Source organism: Sebastes fasciatus, chromosome 8, assembly GCF_043250625.1.
Source record: "Sebastes fasciatus isolate fSebFas1 chromosome 8, fSebFas1.pri, whole genome shotgun sequence".
Classification (NCBI taxonomy): Eukaryota; Metazoa; Chordata; class Actinopteri; order Perciformes; family Sebastidae; genus Sebastes; species Sebastes fasciatus.
This window is the reverse complement of record NC_133802.1, coordinates 25252140-25263583: the sequence shown is the minus strand read 5'-3', so window position 1 is coordinate 25263583 and position 11444 is coordinate 25252140. Positions and strand designations below refer to the sequence as shown.

General features: G+C 38.5%; 1 protein-coding gene across 1 annotated transcript; it reads left to right on the top strand.

Annotated features, from left to right (window-relative positions):
• Positions 1-486: 486 nt before the first annotated feature.
• Positions 487-9844, top strand: LOC141773018 (solute carrier family 35 member E2A). The gene is made up of 9 exons (XM_074644638.1): positions 487-794; positions 2410-2868; positions 4047-4182; positions 4346-4473; positions 5053-5173; positions 5247-5300; positions 5378-5450; positions 5717-5862; positions 7688-9844. The coding sequence occupies exons 2-9, from the start codon at positions 2589-2591 to the stop codon at positions 7902-7904; spliced, it is 1155 nt and encodes a 384-aa protein (XP_074500739.1). The 5' UTR covers positions 487-794; positions 2410-2588; the 3' UTR covers positions 7905-9844.
• Positions 9845-11444: the final 1600 nt, after the last annotated feature.

Genomic DNA, 11444 nt, shown 5'->3' with positions numbered 1-11444 from the left:
TTATTACTTACGATTATGCATATGCATACAATATTCCTGTTTACATTCAGTTTATCCATTTATCCATTTACATTACTTATTTTATTAATTATTTTAATTTTATTTATAATAAATAATATATATATATAATAATAAATACAATAATATTATATATATATATATATATATATAAATATATTATTTTTGTACTATTTTATTTCTTAGATTCTCATTTTGCTTTTACATGTGTGATTTTCCTTATATATATATATATATATATATATATATATATATTATAATAATAATAATAATAATAATAATAATAATAATAATAAAAGTTCTTCTGTACATCCATGAAGGATCATTATATATATATTTATAGATAGATAGATAGATAGATTTAATGAGCATTGTTGAAGAGACATTTTCATTACCATCGACTGCTTGGTGTGGAGGTTTTATTGTGAAGGCCTGTGTGTTTGTATTGTGTTGTTGTTTCAGGTCAGCTTGACGCTGCGCATTGATTGTTGTTAGCAGCCACGTCTCAAAGTCAGGTGCACAGATTCTCTATGTGATCAACCCAGATAGATAAGAGAGGTTATTGTTTATTGAGTATTGTTGTGGAGTATGGCGGACAGCCCGGCTGTCTCTGTAGCTTCCTCCTCTTTACATCTACATCTACAGCTCCATACAGCGGCTAGCTAACGTCAATGTGACACTTCCTCTTCTCATAACACTCGCTGCTGTCTGGTTCACCCAGCTGCTGGGTTTACTGGATCTTTCACTGCAAACTTGAAGCATCCAGATCCAAAGAGGTAAGAGGTCTTTATACATTTTGAGTTTGCATTTAATCTAATATCTTGTGTTAACTTCTTAGCAAGCTGCACTAAACTTAACATGTGTTTATAGGCAGTGTTGTTGTTCTATTGTTTGCCCGACGTTGGCTCTTGATAACAAAAGCTCAGGGGTGTTTTTTAAAGAACCTATTTTGAAGTCACAGTGTAATAATAATAGTCACACCAAATATAGCACAGATGTGTGTGTAAAGTGGTTAATGTTTGGTTCACCTGTTACCCTCCTCGGTCTTCTTTCAGCAGCATGGCTCAGTTAGATCTAACCACTGCTTTCTGTCATAAGGAGCTCTGTGGTGCTGTAGCTGAGTTTATGTGAATGTGTTTGAACCTATAGTAGTCGTTTGCAGCATCAGTGTAGTATTCAATAAATACTAAATAATAATAATAAATAACACAGCAAACAGTTTAAGCATAGACTGTGAATAGAGTATTAATTAAATATTCCTGTTTTTCATATATATAATTTATTTATTTATTTGTATTTGTATTAATTTATTTGTATTTATATTCATTTATGTATTTATTTATTTGTATTTGTATTTATATTCATTTATGTATTTATTGATATATTTATATATATTTATTTTATATATATATATATATATTTTAAAAAAAAATATTATTTATGTGTATATATTTATTACTTCCGATTAGGCAAATGCATACTAGATTCCTGTTTACATTCAGTTTATCCATTTACATTACTTATTTTTAATTTGATTTATATATGTCTTATTTATTTATTTGTATTAGTATTTATATTAATGTATGTATTTATGTATTAATTTATTTGTATTTATTTATATATATATATATATGTGTATGTATATATATATATATATATATATATATATATTGTACTATTTTATGTCTTAGATTCTCATTTTGCTTTTACTTGTGTGATTTTCCTTATATTTATATATATATTTATATATATTTAATGCGCATTGTTGAAGGGAACCTGAGATCCAACATTTTCATTGCCAGCGACTGCTTCGTTGTAATTGTTGTGCATATGATGATAATAAATGTGAACACTTGAATGTGAAGTAATAATGGAGCGTCGTAACAAATAATAAATATGAATAATCTTTATTTCTATAGCATTTTTCAAAAACAGCAGTTAAACATATAATACATAATAGTACACAATATTATATGAAAACATACAACATACAGTTTATAAATCTGAAGCAGATTATCAACAATAAAAGCAATATAAAAAACAAAACAGAATTAAAAGACAAATAAAATCAAAACCAAAGGATTTGCAAGCAACAAACTTATAAAAACGCCAGCTTATATATGTGGGTTTTTAAAAGTTTTTTAAAATGTGGTACAGACTCAGCTGACCTGACAGTGAGGGGGAGGCAATTATGTGATTGTATGTCAAATATCAGACCAGCATGAGACAAAATACACTATATGTAATATTTTAAAAAGCTGTAATAAGTGGATGGACAATCACTGAATGTGTGTGAAACAGTGTGATACATAAATGGGATTTTTCCAGTGTATGCAAAGAGGATGACTATTTTTTTCCCCTTCTGTTCACCTTCTGTTTCTCACCTGACAGAAGACTTTCCAGCATCTGCAGCAGAGGACAGGGGACACCAAAACGGCGAGACTGAGAGGCTGACCAACTGCTGGACCAATCAGAAGATGGACTAACCTTCAAAACATCTCATCGACCCCCTCACCTCCCTCTTATCACCAACCTGTCGGGCCCCTGGGGGCCCTCAGGCAGCAGGTGGGATGCCGGGCGGCAAGCAGAATGGCAGGCACCCGGTGTGGCGCCTCCTGTCACCGTTTCGCACCCGCCAGGAGCGAGTGTTGGTGTCCCGCAGCGAGAGCCGGCCAGGGGAGGAGGTGCTAAAGATCACAGTCACAGAGACTACGGTGATCGAGGCGGAGTCAGGGGTGTGGAACTGGCGTTCTCTGACATACCTGGGCCTCTGGTTCTTCTTCAGCTTCTGCACGCTGTTCCTCAACAAGTACATCCTGTCACTGCTGGAGGGGGAGCCCAGCATGCTGGGTAAAGAAACAGATACTCATGCTACTACTAATATTAATATTACCTAGACTTAATAAGGCATGAAGCTTCTATGTTATTGCTTTGTATGTTTCTGTGATTAGTAAAATCTTATAGGACCATACTGGTGGTTTTGCAGGTTTTAGCCTTTTTCTACTGCATATTGCAAATAGATGTAGTTTTTACTGCTGAATGTTTATAAAGCACACCTCAAGTCTGAAGATTGATTTCCTGCCTTCCAAGCATGAAGAACCTTTTGGATGAGCAACCTTTATTTGTTTTGGCAAAAATGACAACATATGTTGTGACAGCGGCAGCCCACAACTGTCTGCCAGATGCCAAAGATTTGAATGCAAGAAACCAGAGCTGCAAGTACCGATTATTTTCATTGTCGATTGATTTGTTGATTATTTTCTCGATTAATCGATTAGTTGTTTGGTCTATAAAATGTCAGAAAATGGGGGAAAATGTTGATCAGTGTTTCCCAAAGCCCAAGATGATGATCTCAAATGTCTTGTTTTGTCCACAACTCAAAGATATTCAGTTTACTGTCATAGAGGAGTAAAGAAACCAGAAAATATTCACATTTAAGAAGCTGGAATCAGAGAATTTAGACTTTTTATTAATAAATTACTCAAACTGATTAATCAATTATCAAAATAGTTGGCGATTAATTTAATAATCGATTAATCGTTGTAGCTCTACAAGAAACAACTAAGTTCAAATGACCCTTTTCACAATGACCACATTAGCTTATTGTTTGCATTTTTCCAATAATACATTTTGCATTAGTGTAAATTATATTTAAGGTTCGTTAAATTACAATGATGATAATGTAACTGTGACGTAAAATATTAGCATTTAAATACATCAAATTATTCACTATGATGGATTTCCTAATTCAAGCATTTTTACATACACATTAAGTTGATTTTTGTCCACTGAAATGAATGGAAACCAATGGCTGTGTCTAAAACATGCAAAACCTACAGAATGACCTGTACTGCTGTAGATTGTCAAACTATTTATGCTTACGCCTTTATTAGTCTAGCTGTGAATAAACAAGGCCAATGTAAATATTAGGTAACAGCAAGCAGTTCAAGGATGTGAACAATTTTGACTTTCATGTCGTCTTTTCAGTGTTTGTGACTCTATTTTGTTGTCTTCCATATGCTCCCCAGGTGCTATTCAGATGCTCTCCACCACCGTCATAGGCTTCCTAAAGATGTATGTGCCCTGCTGCCTGTACAAGCACAAGTCCAGAACCGACTACCCCCCTAACTTCATCATGATCATGCTGTTTGTTGGACTCATGAGGTAGTAGGTCCCCTCTCTCTTTTTAGCAATTTAGTAAATCACCAGTTAGAGATTATACTAGTAGCTTTTAAGGAAGTAGTACAGGCTTGATAATAGATGAAGAAATTCTGATGTTTTTTGTAAAAGTCCAGTATAGCCATCATCTTCGTTTTCTATTTGTCAGGTTCACAACGGTGGTTCTGGGCTTGGTGAGCCTGAAAAACGTGGCGGTGTCTTTTGCAGAGACGGTGAAGAGCTCAGCGCCCATCTTCACTGTCATCATGTCCAGGCTGATCCTCGGGGAGTATACAGGTGGAGCACACACACTGTCTGTTTTAGGGGGTCGGGGTGTAAAATGTCAGGACAATGAATATCTTTCACTTCTGATGGAGTGTTGAACACATTGTTGGTTTTGGTCTCTTGTCATTCTCTTCTGAATGTTTTGTTTTCTTCTTACTTGATCAACATATAGTGAGCCAAGATACACTAAAGGCATTGTCATGGCTTCGTTGACGCACATAAATCACTGTAGGCACCCAAACAGGTTGTCTCTGTGCAGGTTGTCTCTGTGCAGGGTCCTCTGACGCTTTAAGCAGGAATATCAAGGCAGTTAGAGCCAAAGATGCATGCTTTTGATGACATATAAAACAGCAAATCTCACAAAGCAGATCTACTGAGTTAACTTACCTGTGCTAGTAAAACATTTTATTGCCACAGCACCTGCAATTATTATTATTATTAGCAATAATAATGATGATAATTATATCCATACAATGCATGCAATGTGGTCCTACCATTAGGACTGCCGCAGGGAAATCAGAACAAGGGATTTGTGTTGGCAGGTGTGGTGACTCATTTCATTGTGTATGCTGTTTGTTCTGCAATTTGCAGGGGTATGGGTAAACATGGCCCTGTTCCCCGTCATGGTCGGCCTGGCCCTCTGCACAGCCTCAGAGATCAGCTTCAACATGCTCGGCTTCTCCGCCGCTCTCTCCACCAACATCATGGACTGGTACTGCAGCACTCAACACAGCTGTCCCACGGCAGTGTTAATGCTTTATTTAACACTTTATCTCTGATCTCAGTTTGCAGAACGTATTCTCCAAAAAACTGCTAAGTGGAGACACGTACAGGTTCAGGTAAAAGAACTGTCAAATTACAGAATTTTGTGCAATTTAAAAAAAACACTTGTTATAAAATCTCTGACTTATTTCAGCCCTCCAGAACTGCAGTTTTATACCAGCGCAGCAGCAGTCATCATGCTCATACCTGCCTGGGTGTTCCTCTTGGTAAGTCAACAAACAACTGCTACAATTATTGTTGTAATTACTTTTACAGTTAGCCAAGTGTATTTACTGAGAGCACTGTGGTACGTGTATTGTTTAGGGATGCACCGATACCGGATTAGATATCATATAGCTATAAACTCTGCAGAACATCAGTTTCATGCCCCGTATTGGAACTATGTTAAATTGCATCGTCCCTATCAACCAAAATAAAAAAAATAAAAATGTGTGATGTTGATGGTGGTCGTGCTCCGTCTCCATGTTTCCAGGACATCCCAGTGATCGGGAAGAGCGGGCGAAGCTTCATCTTCAGTCAAGACATCGTCCTGTTGCTGCTTTTGGACGGCGCCCTGTTCCACCTGCAGAGTGTCACTGCCTATGCCCTCATGGGACGAATTTCCCCTGTTACCTTCAGGTAGGAGAAAGGCACAAAACCCAATCATAACATGGCTCTTAATTAGGGCTGTCAATCGATTACAATATTTAATCGTGATTAATCGCACGACTGTCCATAGTTAATCATGATTATTCGTTATCATTTTTTATCTGTTCAAAATGTACCTTAAAGGGAGATTTGTCAAGTATTTAATACTCTTATCATGGGAGTGGACAAATATGCTGCTTTATGCAAACATATGTATTATTTATTATTGGAAATCAATTAACATAAAACAATGACAAATATTGTCCAGAAACCCTCACAGGTACTGCATTTAGCATACAAAATATGCTCAAATCATAACATCGCAAACTGCAGCCCAAAAGGCAACAACAGCTGTCAGTGTGTCAGTGTGACAGTGTGCTGACTCGACTATGACTTGCCCCAAACTGCATGTGATTATCATAAAGTGGGCATGTCTGTAAAGGGGAGACTCGTGGGTACCCATAGAACCCATTTTCATTCACATATCTTGAGGTCAGGTGTCAGGGGACCGCTTTGGAATTGTCCATGACAGTTTTTCCTCACCAAACATTAGCGCTAGTTTGGAGTGTTATTAATTGAGCCCGCTACAACCTGAAAATAGCAAATTGCGTTAATGCATTAAAGAAATTAGTGGCGTTAAAACAAATATTATTATCGTGTTGACTTTGACAGCCCTACTCTTAATCTTTACTGAAACCGCTGACAACATGTTACTGGTCACTTGTGTCCCAACTGGCTTATACCAGCTGCAGGTTGTGGTTTGCAGATGAAGCTGATGTTGAAGATAATTACACACACTGTTGGCCACTTTATCGGGCACACCTGCCTGAATATGATCCTTTCTATCTCCAGTAGAGTACAGAGTTCTTGGTGAGGTTTATCAACATGTTGGAAATGGTCCGTACTTATTAGATAACAACATGCTGCGTCTGCACATTTTCCAGCCATGTATGCATGTCGTAAATCCTCAATTTCAATTTATCTTAAAGGGGAACTGCACCGATTTTTACACATCAGTGTGTGTTTACTGGTCATGGGGAGGAATAGTGCATATGTGAAAACAGTTGTGTCACATTTTCACATTTTTCCCCTTAGCCATCAGGACCCTGAACTCCTCCCTCCTCACATACCACTGACATGCATTACCAGGATGGTCTGCTGTTGTCCATTTATGTATTTGTCTAATATTTATGTATTTGCGCTGCAGAGAATAACGCACTATACCGAAAACAAACTCCACCGGCCTCGTGTGGCTAATTAACAATCTAATCTAATCTCTTGTTGGATTCTTTATCGGGAGAATGTTCAGGCCATTTGACTGAGTGCATTATGATTTGACACATTGACCTGCTGAAAAAGCAGAAGCTGTAGCCATGAAAGGAGGAAGCTGGTCAACTACAAGGCTTTATTTATGTTGTAACATTTAAATCATGCTCAGTTCAGTTAGTATTAGCCAAGAAATCAGTGCCGACACCATTACACCGACCATATGATCAGCGTGCTGCAACAGAAATTAAGATGTGTCGGGCCTTGTCCAGGTTTGGTTATCTTGGAGTTGACAGGAGTTGTACCTGGCAGGGTCTTCTGCTGCTGTAGATTTACATTAATACCCTCTACACACTACTGTGACTCTGTGCTTGGACCAATCTGTCCTATATACACTGAACTCTACTACTGACAAGTCATGTTTTTGGCATGCAGACCTGTAACCAAATGGAATTGAGCCAGGCATCTTTATCATGTTTCTCATAACAGGTCATGAATGTGATTAATTTGATGTTAATGCCAACAGTAAAAGCCCTCATCTCTTCCTCAGTGTTGCCAGTACTGTCAAACACGCCATGTTGGTTTGGCTCAGCATCATCGTGTTCAGTAACCAGGTCACCATCCTCAGCGCCATCGGCACCGTCCTCGTGTTCATCGGGGTCCTCTTGTACAACAAGGCCAGGCAGATCCAGACAGCAACCTTGAAGGCCATGGCTGCTGAGCAGAACCACAGACCACTTCTGCAGGACTCAGAACTTAAGACTTAAAAATGCTGCCTGAAATGGGGGTCAAGGTAATAACAAAATTCTGTTTGCTTACCTGCGGCGGTCCGGACGGGATGACACATTCCAGGTAAAGAGGACCCACCCCATGTTTTGTTTTCCCAGGATCCATTTAGTGTGCTTTCACAGTTCACACCTGTAGTTTGTGTTCATTTGGTCCAGACCAAGGTGGAAAAAAATCATGCATTGTAGCATAAACTTCTGTCAGTCACCAGAATTTGATTTCCCCACGTGGGTTCTGATGATGCATTATGACAATCGGCAAAACAGTCCAATCAACCTGTCAGTCTGTATGACTTCATGTTTACCCCTCTTACTTCGTTTGTAAAAAATCAGTGGGAACAGGAACCGGACCAGAACTAAAATGCAAAAATGTATAATTTTTTTCGCCTCGGTCCGGACCACACAAAGTGTGAAAGCACTCGGTGCAGGCTTTACAATTCCATCACTATTCCTGTGTAACAGTATTCCTTTGTGCATAACATGATCACGTATACTTAAACTTCAATCAGCCTTGATCCTTTGCTTTGTCTAATATCAGTCAGTAAAAAGGGAAGCTCAGGGTGTCCTTCAGCTTGATGAAGGAAGCGACTTCTGTAAGCTTTTTGTCTTACATTTTTGCATTCCAGTGTGCTGGTTTTGTCTCATCTGTGGTACAGCAGCTGCTGAATGTATGATATTGTGAATATCTGTAAAGCATTGAAGCTGTAAGATTTTAATTCTGTGATGGTGTAACATGAAATTGATCTTGACTGCATCTGAATATAAGATGTGAATAGGGCACCGGTGCCTGAGATGGGAGGCCTTTTGGAGGCTTTTCCAGCCAAAGCTCAGACTTGTCGTTTGACACATTTTTTTAAATGATGTGTGGAACATTTGAAAGCCACATACTGCATTCTAGGAATGCTCATCCTCCATCATGAACTGCTGCAGGTTTATATACATGCATTTTCTTTTTGTTTTTCTTTGTAAACTGACTCTCCCCCCAATGCATGCTGGGATAGCAGCCCTGGCGACCCTGAACAGGAAAAGGGGCCTTAGGGAGTGGACGGATCGATGGGCTGCTGTAGATCACATACTCATGATCTTAAAGAAAAACGGTTTATTACAACTTGGGTTTTATTTTTGTATCGGTTATGTCTAACAGTGAGACGGTCAAACAGGTTTTAAAGAGGACCTATTATGCTTTTGTGCTTTTTCCCTTTCCTTTAGTGTGTTTCTTGAAGTCCCGCCTTTTCTTCTGTAACTTGGTGATGTCATCAAGTAACACATTTGCATAACGGCTAGTTTGGCACGCCCTCAAACAAAGCTAGTTAGAGCGGAGCTGGAGTGGAGTCCAAAGAGTTTGGTTTGGTTTGGTTGACCAATCACAACAGTGGGCCAGCTGACCAATCAGAGCAGACTGGGCTTTTTGGGAGGGCGGGGCAGGAGCTCAGATAGAGCGTTTTAGACAGAGGGTGAAAAGAGGTGCTGCAGCACAGCCGGTATGAGAAAAAAATCAAGCTTTTTTGAACATTAAAGCATGTAAACATGTTCTCGTAGAAACCTAAAATATAAGTATGCACCTGAAAATAAGTATAATAGGTCCTCTTTAAACAAACCCCTAGGTTAGTCGCATTAGATGTCAAACTGTAAAATGAATACCTGTTGTAGACATCCATCACAGTCTACAAGCCAACTTCCTGGTTCAACAATGGCCTGCTGTTCTTACTGTAGTTGTTTGCACTCAGTTCTCTTGCGCAATGAGGGATTATTAGGGATATTACAAATGCACTCACTTTTGGTTTTTACCTCCAAATAAAGTGTTAACTTGTGTGGCAAAACTGCTTATTCACAACCTGTCTGATTGACTAACTGTTTGTCTTTGGATCTATTTTTAGCCATGTCACCGTGTTCTCAGATCTCAGCTGATTGCTGATCACAAACAACAAAACAACAAAAATAAACCCAACTTGTAATAAACCCGAGTTTTCCTAAAAAGCGTCCTACCACATGCATCAAACCCCTGTTAATTTATACTAGTAGGATTCAATGTAAAACCTTTGCCACTGGTTAAAGTGTCATCTCTGAGTCATCCTGTGGTCGTTGCTACTTTTAAACAAACATCGGCTGCTCATGAATAAGTTCATGATAAGTGCTGTGACGACAAATTAAAATTCATGTTTAATATGTGGTTGTTGTTTTTTTGCCAAAAACGGCTGCATAGTGCCAATAATCTAACGTACATCAGTGACAACCAAAGTCCATCAGGTCTCTGATAGGACTAATCTGTGTTAATCATTGTCAGTCTGACAATCATGTCGGTTTGAGTATTTTAGTAATGCTCTATTTTTGCTGCCACTTTTGTGCCTCAAGAAGCAGTCTTTCTTTTCTTTTCTGACGTGTTTTCCTCACTTCGGCATCTGTTTTGATTGTGACCATAAGCCGTCTGACTTGAACATATTTTCTTAATTTAGAGCAGAAACGTGTTCATTGTACACGGTTATTTCCTGTCATTGATTGAGAATTTGTTTCTTGTTTAAGTGCTTATAAAAACCAGATGTGGGCTTAGATTTGATATGGATATCCTGTTAATATATCTTTTTACATCTTCTCTTCCATATTAAAGGAACAGTGTGAAGCATTTTGGGGGATCTGTTAGCAGAATTGTAATATAATATTCATAACTATGCTTTCTTTCACCTGAAACTAAGAATTGTCGTCTTTTTCGTCAGCTTAGAATGAGCCCTTCATATCTACATAGGGAGCAAGTCCTTTTCACAAAGTCCGCCATGTTGCTCCAGCATGTTTCTACAGTAGCCCAGAATGGACAAAAACTGCGGTAACGTGAGCCGCAGAGTGCAAAACCGTGGTACCGCCGTCTGACTTCTACCCGCGTTACCACGGTTTTGCACTCGGCGGCTCACGTTACCACAGTCTTGGAAAGGGTGGAGTGAGCGGAGGAGTCCTCAGTTGATTGCAATCTGCAACCACACCGCTAGATGCCGCCAAATCCTACACACTGTACCTTTTAAAGTCTTAAGAGTGCTGCTTCAAGAGGCAAGTACAAGTTACATGCTGAGGTTATTTTGTGCATTTGTAGCATAAAAGGTTTAGAAGTGGGAAGTGTAGGAGAGAGCAGTTGTGTTTGTTTGGGAACGTGCAAATCAAGGATGTAAAAATATTCACTAATGTAACTCTTTAGTGAGGATGTAATGATATTTGGTGCAGAAAATAAAAAAAATATTTTCTCTTCAGCACCTTGTGTAAGCGTATTTTGTATTTTGAGTGGTCAGCCAGCATTGACAGGGATCTCATGTTGCATTGCTGATTTACATACACACTAGTATCCTGATTATAACTAGTTTTTAGAAATATTATACTTATCCTTTATCATATATCCCATTTATCTCATGTTTGAAAAACAATTCTTAAACCTGTAATGACCACTTAGAGGCAGAATGCAAGTCCAATATTGGGCGTGCCGACCGTCATCCACTGTAGGTAATACACTGTCTATGGATAAGTACCTCATACAACCCCACT

Coding starts and splice junctions, on each gene's coding strand:
- LOC141773018 (XM_074644638.1), top strand. CDS start 2,589: ATGCCGGGCGGCAAGCAGAATGGCAGGCACCCGGTGTGGCGCCTCCTG. Junction 2,869..4,046: donor GGGGGAGCCCAGCATGCTGG/GTAAAGAAACAG, acceptor TATGCTCCCCAG/GTGCTATTCAGATGCTCTCC. Junction 4,183..4,345: donor CTGTTTGTTGGACTCATGAG/GTAGTAGGTCCC, acceptor TCTATTTGTCAG/GTTCACAACGGTGGTTCTGG.